This window comes from Chlorocebus sabaeus, chromosome 13 (assembly GCF_047675955.1).
Source record: "Chlorocebus sabaeus isolate Y175 chromosome 13, mChlSab1.0.hap1, whole genome shotgun sequence".
NCBI lineage: Eukaryota > Metazoa > Chordata > Mammalia > Primates > Cercopithecidae > Chlorocebus > Chlorocebus sabaeus.
The window spans coordinates 29,092,706-29,108,794 of record NC_132916.1 but is presented as its reverse complement, the minus strand read 5'-3'; the positions used below and the strand labels follow the sequence as shown (position 1 = coordinate 29,108,794).

General features: G+C 38.6%; 1 protein-coding gene across 7 annotated transcripts in view; it reads left to right on the top strand.

The window, feature by feature from the left end:
- HACE1 (HECT domain and ankyrin repeat containing E3 ubiquitin protein ligase 1) overlaps window positions 1-16,089 on the top strand; it is a 127,315-nt gene that overhangs the window by 44,513 nt on the left and 66,713 nt on the right. For all 7 annotated transcript variants that reach the window (XM_008007480.3, XM_008007482.3, XM_008007477.3 and 4 more), the window contains 4 exons: window positions 4,723-4,805; window positions 12,876-12,972; window positions 13,146-13,247; window positions 14,068-14,174. In XM_008007480.3, the coding sequence (XP_008005671.3) occupies window positions 4,723-4,805; window positions 12,876-12,972; window positions 13,146-13,247; window positions 14,068-14,174 (389 nt within the window). The remainder of the gene's footprint in view (window positions 1-4,722; window positions 4,806-12,875; window positions 12,973-13,145; window positions 13,248-14,067; window positions 14,175-16,089) is intronic.

The following is a 16,089-nucleotide window of genomic DNA, read 5'->3' as shown; positions in this document are numbered from 1 at the left end:
AGTTGTGTTTTGCTCTTGTTGCCCAGGCTGGAGTGCAATGCGGTGATCTTGGCTCACTGCAATCTCTGCCTCCTGGGTTCAAGCAATTCTCCTGCCTCAGCCTCCTGAGTAGCTGGGATTACAGGAACCTACCACCACGCCTGGCTAATTTTTGTATTTAGAGTAGAGGTGGGGTTTCACCATGTTGGCCAAGCTGGTCTAAAACTCCTGACTTCAGGTGATCCGCCCACCTCGGTCTCCCAAAGTGCTGGGATTACAGGCGTGAGCCACAGTGCCTGGCCCTCTGTTTCCCTTTTAAACATATTCCAATTTCAAACCATCTCTTTGTGAATGCGTATAAGTGAATGCTTTCAGAATAAGCTAGGTCACATCTTGAATGCTTTGCTGGTTAGAAATTTCTTCCACCAGAGTCTGGGCATGCTGGGTCACACCTGTAATCCCAGCACTTTAGGAGGCCAAGGTGGGTGGATCACTTGAGGTCAGGTCTTCAAGACCAGCCTGTCCAACAGGGTGAGACCCCATCTCTACTAAAAACAGAAAAAATTAGTGGGGCGTGGTGGTGCACACCTATAATCCCAGCTACTTGGGAGGCGGGAGAATTGCTGGAACCTGAGAGGGTGCACACCTATAATCCCAGCTACTTGGGAGGCGGGAGAATTGCTGGAACCTGAGAGGTTGCAGTGAGCCGAGATCATGCCGTTACACTCCAGCCTGGGAGACAGAGCGAGACTTCATCTCAAAAAAAAAAAAAGGGGGAAATTTCTTCCACCAGATACCCTAATTCATCTGTCTCAAGTTTAAAGTTTCACAGATCTCTAGGGCAGGGGCAAAATGCTTCCACTCCCTTTTTGCTAAAGCATAGCAAGAGTGACCTTTACTCCAATTGCCAGTAAGTTCCTTATCTCTGTCTGAGATCACCTCAGCCTGGACGTCATTGTCCGTATCACTATCAGCAGTTTGATCAAAACCATCAAACAAGTCTCTAGGAAGTTCCAAACTTTCCCACATCTTACTGTTTTCTTCAGAGCCCTCCAGACTCTTCCAACCTCTACCGCTTACCCAGTTCCAAAGTCGATTCCACATTTTCAAGTGTCTTTATAGGAGTGTCCCACTCCTGGTACCAATTTTCTATATTAGTCAGTTTTTCACACTGCTGTAAAGAACTACTAGAGACTGAGTAATTTGTGAAGAAAAGACATTTAATTGACTCAGAGTTCTGCTGGCTTAACAGGAAACATGACTATGAGACCTCAGGAAACTTACAATCATGGTGGAAGGCAAAGGGGGAAGCAAGCACCTTCTTCACATGGTGGCAGGAGAGAGAGAGAAAGAGCGTGAGGGGGGATGTGCCACACACTTTTATAACATGAGATCTCATGAGAGCAGCAAGGGGGAAATCTGTCCCCATGCTCCAGTCACCTCTCACCAGGTCCCTTCCTCCAATTCAACGGGAGATTTTGGCAGGGACGCAAATCCAACCCATATCACCCTCTAAACCTAGAAATAATCTTAGTGTCTCTCCCATGTTTGATCTCCATATTCTAGATTCCATGTCTTCTATTTTGGTTTATTCTCTTTCTTTGGAGGAGGATATACTTCAGTAGCTTCTTGAGAAAAGGTGCATTGAATGTAATTTAAAAAATAAAATAGTTAAACTTTTTTATTTGTAAGCATCTATTTGAATAATAGTGTAGTTGGCTGTAGAATTCTGCATATAGAGTAATATATCTTACAATTTTGAAGGCTTTTTACATTTTAGATTTCTGTGTTGCTGTTGAGAAGTTTAATGCCCACATGATTTTTGTTTATCTCTGGAATCTTTTATCCCTGATGTTATCATGAAATTTCGCTTTGACATGCCTTGTTGAAGATCTTTTAATTTGATAGACTAGACATTTGTTGAGCCTTTTAAACCTGATACCTGATGTCTTTCAGTTCTGGGAGCCTTTTTTGTATTATTTCTTGGTTATTCCCCTTTGATCCCTCACCCCCTTTCTTTTCTTTATTCTCATTTTCTGCAGTATGTCTCCCTTGATTGATTCACAAATTTTCTCATCTTTCCTATTTTCTATTTTGCCTTTTTATTCTACTTTGTAGAATTCCTGAACATTTTCTTTTTAAACTTCTGTTGAATTTCTACTTATTGCATTGTATTTTTGATTTCTCATTCCCTGAATATTTTCTACCCAACTTCCTTTTCTCATTCCATGGCATAATTTCTTTTCTGTTTGAGGTTGTCAGTTACTTTTCTAATTTTTATTGTTTTCTTTGGTTCCCTTTACTGTCTTTGTTATTCTGAGTTCCATTTTTTGGTTTGTTGTAATTTTTGTTTTTCAGGTTAGAGGCCTGCTTCAGTTGTATTTTAAATATTGTCTGTTCATTCGTGTATAATGGTGAGGCACTCAAATGTTGACTGGAAGCGTTGTGTATATGAGTTGAGTTTGTTGACTACTTGGTTTGACTGTATACCAAGGTTTCTCAGTCTCAACACTATTGGTATTTTGGATCTGATAATTCTTTGTTGTGGGGGCTGTCATCTGCATTTTAGGATGTTTAGCTGCATCCCTGACCTCTACCCACTAGCTGCCAATAGCTGTTTCCCTTCCGCGGTCATAAAAATAAAAAAATTGCCTCATGTTCCCAGAGGGAAATTTTAACCTTGGTTGGGGATGACCCATTGTTCTGAATTGGGCTGTTTCTTTATTTTTAATTTTTATTTCTTTTTAGACATAGGGTCTTGCTTTACAGATAGTGTCTTGCATGCAGCACCATGCTTGGCTAATTTTAAAATTTTGTTGTGGAAATGGGATCTCTCTAAATTGCCCAGGCTTGTTTTGAACTCCTGGCCTCAAATGATCTTTCCACCTTGGTTTTCCAAAGTCTTAGAACTACAGGCATGAGCCACCGTGTCTGGCTGAACTGAGCTGTTTCACTGGGGACTTTCTAATGCCAGTATCTGTAAGATTCTTTTCTGATGCCAGTATTGAGAGGAAGCTTTTAATTCCGTCTACCTGAGGTTTTTAAGCCTGCCTGCTGGATTTCTGGGAGCCTAGTTGGAACGTGGAGGCTGGAGGTTTTCACTTAATTTGTTGTTTTCAAGATGGCTCCTCATCTTTGCTCCACCTGTGTTTCTTGTCTCCCATTCCAGAGACTCTCTGTTCACTTTGTGCAGAGAATAAACTTCCCATCTTCTGAGACAGTTTAAAGAGGGATAGTAACTAACTGGATGGGATGGGAAGAAAGGTCCTAAGGGAGAGCCTGTTTCTTTTATTGACTTTCAACTATTCCTCCTATTTTTAGCTCTACATAACCATTCCTATATTCCAAGGTACCTGGTACTTCCAATTTCCTCTATTCCTTTTTTTTTTTTCTCTCTCTTAATGTGTGTGTTCTGTAGTAAGAATTTAGTTGCTTATTGTTGGAATCTCCATTTGTGGGCAGTTAGACTTCGGCTTTCTTTGATCTGCTAAGTGGGTTACTATTTCTCCATTTGCTTGCTGTATTTCCAAAACTTACTGACTTATCCAGTATGCTGTTGTTTTCTTTCTTGCTCTTCTTCCTTTAGGTGTTTAGTTTTATTATTTTACGGACATTGTGTTTTTTTTAAAAGCAGCAAAAAAGATGAACAGATATGTTCAATCCAGAAGTAATAAATGTCTAATTTCAAACTATTTTATTAAGGGGCCTTGCTCTGTTGTCCAGGCTGGAGTGCAGTGGTGTAATATAGTTCATAGTAACCTTGAGCTCCTGGGCTCAAACGATCCTCCCGCCTCAGCCTCCTGAGTAGCTAGGCCTACTATTATGATGTGCTACCATGACTAGCTCATTTTTTAATGTTTTTGTAAAAATGGGGTCTCACTATATAGAATAAACTGGTCTCAAACTGCTGGCCTCAAGCCACCTATTGCCTCATGTTTTATGTTTTTACATTTTCTTCCTTTTTGCAGGAAAAACTCAAATTAGAATTTTAGGAATAAAACCATATAAGTTTTTTTTTAAAAGGTTTTCAACTGGACCCTATCCTTTCCTTAATCAACAGATACGTATTTTTAAGATTTTATATTAGCGTACTCTTTTAGTATGAGTCAAATGATTGGAGGAGTAGAACTTAGGGGACTAAGTATGTATTAATGGCAATCAGTGAAATTGAGCCTGTATATGCTACTGTTAATAGCAAAAGGGTTTCTTAGCTTTTAAAAATTTTGTATTTTAATAATTATTCTCTTGACTTTGGGAAAGTTTTACTCTGGTACTTATTTTTTTAGAGGTGTAGAATTCTGGTATTTAAAGCAATTTAAATTTAAATGTCTAAAGCAGTAGGGTCCAATTCACTAGCCACATGTGACTATTTAGATTCAAATGAACTATAATTAAATACAATTAAAATTTTAGTTTCTTAGCTGTACTAGCCACATTTCAAGTACTTGGTGGCCATATGTGACTACTGACTACTTTTGATACAGTGCTGCTCTAAAGACTTCCAGATTAGCACAGTTTCTATTACATTGAGAATTCCACATGTATTGTGTTGTGCCTGAGAAACTTAGAGCTTACAAAAAGTTGAATTTGCTCAGCCGTAGGAATTGTCACATGTCCAGTCAGTTCCTATGTAAAGCTTCAAGCTGTGGAAAGAACTTTCCTTATATGGACTAAAATTGTGGTAATTGTATCTTTTGTTTCATTCCTCTGGCTTTACTTTTAATTATTCTTTTTCCCCCTCAGACAGTGCAATGCTTGCTAGACAGTGGTGCTGATATTAACAGGCCAAATGTATCAGGAGCAACTCCATTGTACTTTGCTTGCAGGTATGGTATTTTATATTTCCAGATGCTGTATATACTTGTGTATATGTATGTATATAAAGAAATTTATTTCCAGATGTATGTATACTCTGTTTCTAGACACACATATTTCTGTGTATTTTCTAAAGCTCTCGTTTTCCCACAAATATTGTGCTGTCTTTTAAGAGTAAGTATAATCTCTCTTTTAAGATGAAGTGTTATGGTTCTATTACTTAACTGCATGAGGAAAAGTATTTTCTGTTATATTTAATTGCCATTGCTTTTATGTTATATGTGGGAGCTTTTGATTTGCTTGATTACTTCAATTTTAGACTAAGTACTTATTAACAAAAGACAAATTGGTAACCTGGTAATTCCCATAGTTTACTGTATTCTGTAACCAGGTCATTTCCAGTGGGATAAGCTGTTGGAATATATCTTGATCCAAAGCCATGTCTTTATTTCTCTGTATCTATAACCAAAAAAATATCTTGAGTCAGTCTTGTTAGATGTTGTAATACATCAAGTTATTTTCGTATTTCTGTATTGGTTCATTTTCTTGACGTGTGCATTTCGTTCACTTATTCATTCATGTATTCATCAAATGTTTAGTTAGCACTCACTGTGTCATGCATTGTTGTAGGTGTGTAAAACAGTAATAAACTCTAGTCCCTAAGGAGCTAATAGTATAATTATACACATGCTGTCACACCCACACACATATATAAAAATACATACACACCTATCTATTATGTATTATGTAAGTGTAGTTTGCAGTTAGCATCAGTTCACAGAACACTATAGTGATTCTTCTTTTTGATTTAAATTATATGAATTGTAATATTTATTTCGGCCTTTTTATCCCTCTATAGAGCTCTCCAGAAAGCTCCTCTCTTCTTCTTTTTTTCTGTTTTATATCATTTTATTGGAAGTTGGTTTTAGGTTGAAAGACCTGCATTTTTTCTTGTTTAGCTTCTTTTTTGGGGTCTCTCATGTTCCTTTGATGAGACCGATTCAGATCATCTGTTTAACAACCCTGTATTAGAATTCAGGGGCTTTTGGGTTTCTAGACTTCCAGATCTTTCTGATTCCAGCCACTTTCTTAACCTTATATTTATGATTTGGGTGCTTGGCTCGAAAACAAGTTCCTTCCATAGTGTCCTGAATTTATGAATAATACCATCATTTGATTCCCTGTAATCATATCCTATCTTGAAGGGTTATCTTTAGATCAGACCTTTTTTTGAAGCTCCAGATTTGAATGTCCATCTCCCTGATTAACATCATCACTTAGAAGTACTGCAGAATCTCAGATATTAACATGTCAAAATATAGCTTCAGATTTTCCTCCTCAAACCTTTCCTCCAGTTTTTCCTCATCTTAATCAATAGAAACCTTATCCTCTCAGTTGTTTAAATTAGAAGTAATTAGGTTATTTTTTATTTATCTCTCTCTCTTTGTGAACTTGGAATTTATTAGTAAGTTCTGTAAATTCTACCTTCAGAATATGTTTGGAATCTCAACTTCTAACTCAACCAAAACCACCTTAATGTTGTTACCTTTTGCTTAGAGTACTTCAGTAATCTCTACACTGGTGTCCCTGATTCCTATGTTGTTTCCCTCCAGTCTCTTCTTTCCTCAGCAAAGTGATCTTAAAAAAAATGCTGGCTTCATAAAATGAGTTAGGGAGGATTCCCTCTTTTTCTATTGATTGGAATAGTTTCAGAAGGAATGGTACCAGCTCCTCTTTGTACCTCTGGTAGAATTTGGCTGTGAATCCTTCTATTCTGACTTTTTTGGTTGGTAGGCTATTAATTATTGCCTCAATTTCAGAGCCTGTTATTGGTCTATTCAGAGATTCAACTTCTTCCTGGTTTAGTCTTGGGAAAGTATATGTGTCCAGGAATTTATTCAATTCTTCTAGATTTTCTAGTTTATTTGCGTAGAGGTGTTTATAGTATTCTCTGATGGTAGTTTGTATTTCTGTAGGATAGGTGGTGATATCCCCTTTATCATTTTTTGCTGTGTCTATTTGATTCTTCTCTCTCTTCTTTATTAATCTTGCTAGCAGTTTAGCTGTTTTGTTGCTCTGTTCAAAACAGCTCCTGGATTCATTGTTTTTCTGTCTCTATCTCCTTCAGTTCTGCTCTGATCTTAGTTATTTCTTGCCCTCTGCTAACTTTTGAATTTGTTTGCTGTTGCTTCTCTAGTTCTTTTAATTGTAATGTTAGGGTGTTGATTTTTGATCTTTCTGCTTTCTCTTGTGGGCATTTAGTGCTATAAATTTCCCTCTACATGTTGCTTTAAATGTGTCCCAGAGATTCTGGTACATTGTGTCTTTGTTCTCATTGGTTTCAAAGAACATCTTTATTTCTGCCTTAATTTCGTTATTTACCCAGTAGTCATTCAGGAACAGGCTGTTCAGTTTCCATGTAGTTGTACGGTTTTGAGTGAGTTTCTTAATCCTGAGTTCTAATTTGATTGCACTGTGCTCTGAGAGACAGTGTGTGATTTCTGTTCTTTTACATTTGCTGAGGAGTGCTTTACTTCCAATTATGTGATCAATTTTAGAATAAGTGCAATGTGGTGCTGAGAATAATGTATATTCTGTTGATTTGGAATGGAAAGTTCTGTAGATGTCTTATTAGGTGTGCTTGGTGCAGAGCTGAGTTAAAGTCCTGGATATCCTTGTTAGCCTTCTGTTGTGTTGATCTGTCTATTTTTGACAGTGAGGTTAAGTCTCCCATTATTATTGTGTGGGAGTCTAAGTCTCTTTGTATGTCTCTAAGGACTTGGTTTATGAATCTGGGTGCTCCTGTATTGGGTGCTTATATATTTAGGATAGTTAGCTCTTCTTGTTGAATTGATCCCTTTACCATTACGTAGTGGCCTTGTCTCTTTTGATAAACAGACTTTATCTGTTTTATCCAGTATTGCAACCCCTGCTTTTTTTTTTTTTTTTTTTTTTTTTTTTCCTCTCCATTTGCTTGGTAGATCTTCCATCCCTCTTTTTTGAGCCTATGTGTGTCTCTGAATGTGAGATGGGTCTCCTGAATACAGCACACTGATGTGTCTTGACCCTTTATCCAGTTTGCCAGTATGTCTTTTAATTGGGGCATTTAGCCCATTTACATTTAAGGTTAATATTGTTATGTGTGAATTTGATCCTGTCATTATGTTAGCTGATTATTTTGCTTATTAATTGATGCAGTTTTTTCATAGCATTGATGGTCTTTACAGTTTGGCATGTTTTTGCCATGGCTGGTACTGTTTGTTCCTTTCCATGTTTAGTGCTTCCTTCAGGAGGAGCTCTTGTAAGGCACGTCTGGTGGTGACAAAATCTCTCAGCATTTGCATGTCTGTAAAGGATTTTATTTCTCCACTTATGAAGCTTAATTTGGCTTGATAGGAAATTCTGAGTTGAAAATTATTTTCTTTAAGAATGTCGAATATTAGCTCCCACTCTCTTCTGACTTGTAGGGTTTCTGCTGAGAGATCCTCTGTTAGTCTGATGGACTTGCCTTTGTGGGTAACCCGACCTTTCTTTCTGGCTGCCCTTAATATTTTTTCCTTCATTTCCGCCTTGGTGAATCTGACAATTATGTGTCTTGGAGTTGCTCTTCTCGAGGAGTATCTTTGTGGTGTTCTCTGTATTTCCTGAATTTGAATGTTGGCCTGTCTTGCTAGATTGGGGAAGTTCTCCTGGATAATATCCTGAAGAGTGTTTTCCAGTTTGGCTTCATTCTTCCTGCCACTTTCAGGTACAACAATCAGACATAGATTTGGTCTTTTCACGTAGTCCCATATTTCTTGGAGGTTTTGTTCATTTATTTTTACTATTTTTTTCTCTAATCTTGTCTTCTCGCTTTATTTCATTAATTTGGTCTTCATTCACTGATATCCTTTCTTACACTTGATCAAATTGGCTATTGAAGCTTGTGCATGCGTTACAGAGTTCTCCAGCCATGGTTTTCAGCTCCATCAGGTCATTGAAGGTCTTCTCTACACTGTTTATTCTAGTTAGCCATTAATGTAACCTTTTTTCAAGGTTTTTAGTTTCGTTGTGATGGATTAGAACATCTTACTTTAGCTTGGAGAAGTAGTTATTACCAACCTTTTGAAGCCTACTTCTGTCAACTTGTCAAAGTCATTCTCCATCCATCTTTGTTCCATTGCTGGCGAGGAGCTGTGATCCATTGGAGGAGAGAGGCACTCTGGTTTTTAGAATTTTCAGCTTTTCTGCTCTGGTTTCTCCCCATCTTTGTGGTTTTGTATACCTTTGGTCTTTGATGTTGGTGACCTACAGATAAAGTTTTGGTGTGGATGTCCTTTTTGTTGTTGTTGATACTATTCCTTTCCGTTTGTTAGTTTTCCTTCTGACAGTCAGACCCCTCAGCTGCAGGTCTGTCGGAGTTTGCTGGAGGTCCATTCTAGACCCTGTTTGCCTGGGTATCACCAGCGGAGGTTGCAGAACAGCAAATATTGCTGCCTGTTCCTTCCTCTGGAAGCTTCGTCGCAGAGGGGCACCCTCCTGTGTGAGGTGTCTGTCGGCCCCTACTGGGAGGTGTCTCCCAGTTAGGCTACACAGGGGTCAGGGACCCACTTGAGGAGGCAGTCTGTCCATTCTCAGAGCTCAGACGCCATGCTGGGAGAACCACTGCTCTCTTCCGAGCTGTCAGACAGCGACATTTAAGTCTGCAGAAGTTGTCTGCTGCCTTTTGTTCAGCTATGCCCTGCCCACAGAGGTGGAGTCTATAGAGGCAGTAGGCCTTGCTGAGCTGCAGTGGGCTCTGCCTAGTTCGAGCTTTCTGGTAGCTTTGTTTACCTACTCAAGCCTCAGTAATGGCGGATGCCCCTACCCCTGCCAGACTGCATGCAGCCTGGCAGGTCAATCTCAGACTGCTGCATTAGCAGTGAGCAAGGCTCTGTGGGCATGGGACCCGCTGAGCCAGGCACGGGACGGAGTCTCCTGGTGTGTTGTTTGCTAAGACCTTGGGAAAAGTGCAGTATTTTGGCAGGAGTGTCCCGTTTTTCCAGGTAGTCTGTCACGGCTTCCCTTGGCTAGGAAAGGGAAATCCCCCAACCCCTTGGGCTTCCCAGGTGAGGCGACGCCCTGCCCTGCTTCGGCTCACCCTCCGTGGGCTGCACCTGCTGTCCAACCAGTCCCAATGAGATCAACCAGGTACCTCATTTGGAAATGCAGATTGAGTGATCACCTATCTTCTGCGTTGATCACTCTGGGAGCTGCAGACCGGAGCTGTTCATATTCGGCCATCTTGGAACGGGAGTCTTGAGACTAAATTGTTTACTTTTACAGGTCACAAAACATAAAGGACAGTCTCTGTTTATCTTGCTAGAGCAGCATGATATCGATGAAGGATTTTGGAGTCAGACTGATACAGATTCAAATTCTGGTCTGCCGTGTAACTGTTCATCTTGAGCAACTCCATTATATTCTTGAGCCATGGTTTTCTCATCTGAAAAATTGGGTGAATACTGTTAAAATAAAAATCTTAGAAAAAATAAGTTTTAAGTTTATTTAAATGAAAAACGATTCATGAATCAGGCAGCACTCAGAATCAGAAGCGGGTGAGAGAGCTCTTCCCAGCAGTAAGTAATGAGCTTTTATAGGTTGAATATGGAAGCAAAGTAGAGAAATCACGTGACTGGCTACCCTTATGTATGTATTTGCCTAATTTGGTCATGGTGTGAAGAATTGGCTGTCTAATTTCTTGAAACCACTCTTTGTTGCAAAATACATACTCCCAAGTTAAGCTGAAGTTTGTTACAGAGGAACTCAGAAGTATAGTGACAGTCTCAGGCTAATGGCCTCCTGTTTGCTTCATTTAATGAGGCTTATAACAGTGTCAGCACTAAGTCAGACTTTGGACAGAGGACTGAGCGTAATGCTTATTACCTAGTGTATCCTAAATAAATTGTGTTTCAGGTCTCTTGTTATTTTCTATAGTGCGGTGTTGTCTTTAATATTTATTTGTCAAATGAACGGTGTCTGAAGTTAAAGCCTATAATACAATTCATTGAATGTATTGTGTACATGTTATAAGACAACTGCCATGCCTGGTGCAATGTAACAGGTCTACTGTCAAGAAGTTTACAATTTAATTGGAAAAAATTGGACACATGGATGTTAAAGAACTGTAAAAGAGATATCATTAAAATTGAACTCAACAGTTTTATAAGATGGATTCCTCAGAACCTTGGCTACTAGCAAAAGTATCACTATATCCCTAAATAAATTAAGCTCAAGTTAGTTGCTTTTCACTTGGCCTCTATTTTTGGGCATGTGAAAGAAAGGAACAGTGTAAATTAAACATTAATCACCATTAGCTATTGTTTATAACATCTTGACCAACACTTTGAGCTGAATGACAAGTGATGCTTGATGAAGACTTTTTGCTTGATGCTGGTAAAACTGATTATTGTTCCTTTCAAAGGGATTGCTGATTTACTTTTTTGATTTTTCTAGAATAAGTTAGATATTATTCTTAAGTTCTGGCTTATTGGTATTAAGGAAGATAATCAGTGTAATAATAAAGTATCAAGAGAGTGATAGACCTATAATAACTGTTGCAGGGTTTTCTGGCACTAGATTCATAGTAGGATACTATTAAGTTTTTTTAAAAAACACTTTAATTCCAATTGGCTATAAATTATTCTTCATGCAGTGCCATTTTGTGAAAGAGAATTTTAAGTTTCTGAGAAATCTGTGTAGTGTTTTTCTTTGTGAAATCACATGCCTCTTTAGGTAATGTTATTGTGGAAAGAGTATTGGTCTAGAAGCCCAGGTGCCTGAGTTCTAGTTTCGCCTGTGCTTTGATTACTTGCTTTTCTCATATACAGACTACTTTTTGGATTCATGCTCTTCCAAACTGTACAACTTAGTTGGACCTTTCTTTCTCTTTTCCTTTTCCTTTTCCCTTCCCTTCCCTCCCCTCCCCTCCACTCCCCACCTCTCCACTCCCCACCCCTCCCCTTCTCCTCTCCTCCCCTCCCTCCCTCCCCCCCTTCCCTTTTCTTTTTTTTTCTTTCTTTTCTCTTTCTTTCTTTTTTTGACAGGGTTTCGCTCTTGTTACCCAGGCTGGAGTACAATGGGGCATTCTTGGCTCACTGCAACCTCCACCTCCTGGGTTCAAGTGATTCTCCTGCCTTAGCCTCCCAAGTAGCTGGGATTACAGGCGCCTGCCACCATGCCCAGCTAATTTTGAATTTTTAATAGAGACAGGGTTTCACCATGTTGGCAGGCTGGTCTGGAACTCCTGACCTCAGGTAATCCACCTACCCTGGCCTCCCAAAGTGCTGGGATTACAGGTGTGAGTCACCATGCCTGGTCCTGGGCATTTCTTAAGAATCAGCCGTTAACATTCATTTCCCTGGAGTGATAGTTACCAATTCTATTTCTGCGAGAGAGAGCAATCAGGGAATGAGGCATGTGGATAGGAGAATTCATTCTAGGACAGATTGAATACCTATCTGCAGAAGCCAAACTGAGTGGGCTGGTAAAATGAAGGTCCAAAGCTAGATAGCATTTTTGGCTAATAACCCCACTTCATGTTCCCTTTTTCCTCAGATTCTCTTCCATTGGTTTTACTTTTCTCCTTCCTTTGTTTTAAATTTTTTTTTTTTTTACAATGTATTACAAGTGTGCCATAAAATGTACTCTTGTTTTGACTCTTGAGGATTAAGAAGCTTAGAGACTTGTATGTGTGTGGTAGGAAGAAGGTGAGGCTAAAGTTGCGAATGGTCAAGTTAAGGTGGAGAGAGGGATTAGGAAGTGAATGTAAGAAAAAAATAAAGCAGAAGGCTGAGTAGTAGTTACTTATCCCCAAAATATTATGCCTATTTTAGGAAATGTGACACAAATTCAATTCTAAAATTTAATAGGTCACTTTCTGGTCTACATAGTGAAAGCATGGCTTAACTTTGAGAGAAGTTTTTCTGATTGTGAGCATGTGTTTCACATCCTCTTAATTTTTAAAGTTGTTAGTCTTCATTGACTCATATTAACTATCCATAATTCGTAGAGAAAGACTTTTAAAAAGATTGTCTTTTTAACTTGTTTTTCTTTCTACACAGTCATGGTCAGAGAGATACAGCACAGATTCTACTACTACGAGGGGCCAAATATCTGCCAGATAAAAATGGAGTAACTCCTCTGGATTTATGTGTACAGGTATGTTTTTAATTTATATTCTGAGCCCCTTATCTTTATAATAGAAACTGGAGTGGTAACAATTATTATTTTTTTCAATGAAAGGGTAGGTGCAAAGATTTTTATTGTGTGAAGAATATAAACTTTAAAAGGGACTGTTTTTAAACCTGGATAATTTTAAGTCTTGTTTTTAGGGTGGATATGGAGAGACTTGTGAAGTGTTAATTCAGTATCACCCGAGGCTTTTTCAGACTATTATTCAAATGACACAGAATGAAGACCTCCGAGAAAACATGGTAATGTATTTGTGCTAGTAGCTTGTAAATGAAGACACTTTATTTCTGCTTAGCATATATGACATTTTACAAATGTGCTTAGCTTAGTAATTTTGCTTATTGTCACAAATATCTTAATAATTAGCTTATCTGCATTATAGGATAAGTATGAGTTAGATAATAATTAATACAGTTTTTGCTAGTATTTGGCCATATAAATCTTCTGCCCTATGGGTCTTTGGTCTCTCCTTAAGATAACTAGAATAGTCTGGGTGTGGTATCACGCCTGTAATTCCAGCATTTTGGGAGGCTGAGCTGGGAGGAGGGATTGAGCCTAGGAGGTTGAGCCTGCAGTGAGCCGAGATCATGTCCCTTCCCACTACACTCTAGCCTGGGCGATACAGTGATGCTCTGTCTTTAAATTAAAAAAAAAAAAAAAAATGTTCCCATGGCAAGAGGAAAAGACTGTGGAGGAATATCATTACGATTGGTAATCACTAGTTTACTCAGCTATGTGTTTGTGATAGTTTAAGTCTCAGAAAAATTGCTCTAAATTTCTCTTTTATTTTAGAAGTTTAGAATTAAATTTCCAAAACTATACTTGGTGTTTTAAAAATTCTATCTATATTTACTATTGTTTTGTAACTGGGTGATTTTCAACAAAGATTTTACTGTGTATCATCATATCTCTATATTAGCTTTTAAACTTATGCAAGGCAGAATAACTAAAGGACTTGATTTAGACTAATTGGCTTTAAGATAATTAATAAGTACTTAATTGTTTAATAAGATTTAATGGATTACCATGTAATCACTTTTTTTTTATTTATAAAAAATTTAGTTACGGCAAGTTCTGGAGCACTTGTCTCAGCAAAGTGAAAGTCAGTACCTAAAGATTCTAACAAGCCTTGCTGAAGTTGCTACAACAAATGGTCATAAACTGCTTAGGTAAGTGTTTCGCAATAAAAGGAAATCAATAGGTAGCAGTGTCTGTTGGCTTCACCTCCTAAGTAGTTTATTCTGTGGGACGCCTTTTGTCAGTGATAACGATGTTATAAAAATTTGCTGACTTCTGGTTTGTTTTGTTTGAAAGGACCAGGGTAATCAACTATTGCTAAAGAGATTTTAGTCTCTCTGAAGAGAGTGAATTTGGGCATATGTGTCTAGAATTTTGTGAAATGATTACTTACCTAGACATGTAAGTAAATGTACATGAAGAAGAATCGAGAAAGTTCAGGAATCTTGACCATTAATTAATAAAATAAAAGTATGTACAAGCTACTGTTTAACCTTTCAGTGTACTCTCATGACCCCCTTATAAAGTTTTTTTCTCTGAACTGTCCCCCTCAGTTAAGTTCTTTATTGTTTCTAAAAGATCCTGTGGTTTTAATGGCTCATCACTAAGTTCATGGAGTTAATGCCTTATATTACTTGAATTTATATATGAAGTGTTTTTCTGTAGCTATACTTCTTTCTGTGTGGCTGGCTACCCCAATTAGGAATAAGCAGCCACTGAGAAATGATTATTCCCTTATTATTTCTTTTTTTTTTTTTTTTTTTTTTTCTTTTTTTTGGAGACGGAGTCTTGCTTTGTCTCCCGGGCTGGAGTGCAGTGGCCGGATCTCAGCTCACTGCAAGCTCCGCCTTCCGGGTTTACGCCATTCTCCTGCCTCAGCCTCCCGAGTAGCTGGGACTACAGGCGCCCACCACCTCGCCTGGCTAGTTTTTTGTATTTTTTTAGTAGAGACGGAGTTTCACCGGGTTAGCCAGGATGGTCTCGATCTCCTGACTTCGTGATCCGCCCGTCTCGGCCTCCCAAAGTGCTGGGATTACAGGCTTGAGCCACCGCGCCCGGCCTATTCCCTTATTATTTCTTAGCCTGCAGATTTGACTCCTTTCTAATTTGGATGCTTTCCCCTTCTTATTATTCGTTTTACTAATTACTTCCACTCTTAGTAGATTGACAGGTCATGATCTTCTCCCATCTCTGTAGTTGCAACTGAAATTTTTTCCACCCAACACCATGCTACTTCTTTAAATCAGCTGTATTATTAAATTTATTATTCTAGCCATTTGTTTCAGTCTTCTTTGGGACTTTTCATGTATTTCAGATCAGAATCACGTTCTGTACTGTTTACTTAAAAGGCCCTTTGCTAGGTTCCTTATGCTTCGTGATTCCAAGATCACCTTCTTATATTCTTTTAACCATTTAGTCTTTTTTCAGCAATTCTACTCAATATACCATTTGTTCATTTTAAAAATTATTCTATTTCTACCACTGAGACTACTCATAGACTCTGTCTATAACAGTCATTGAATTCTAGCTTTCCGTAATGCTCTTACTTAGTTATTCCCAGTAATCCGTGTGTTTCATGGAACCCTTGTAAGATTCAGATATACTAACTAAAAGCATGGGCTTGGAGTCAGCCAGACTCAGACTTACATCCAGACATCATCATTTACTGTGTTACCTTAGCAACTAACTTTTCCCTTCAACATCCACCCATCCATCGAATATATATATACATATATATGTGTGTGTATATATGTATATATACACACATACACATACATATATAATAATTATTTTTTTATACAGAGTCTCACTCTGTTGCCCAGGCTGAAGTGCAGTGGCACAATCTTGGCTCACTGCAACCTCCGCCTCCCAGATTCAAGCAATTCTCCTGCCCCAGCCTCCCAAGTAGCTGGGATTACAGGCATGCACCACCACGCCTGGCTAATTTTTTATATTTTTAATAGAGATGGGGTTTTACCATGTTGCCCAGGCTAGTCTTGAACTCCTGAGCTCAGGCAATCCGCTCACCTCAGCCTCCCAAAGTGCTGGGATTACTGGCGTGAGCCA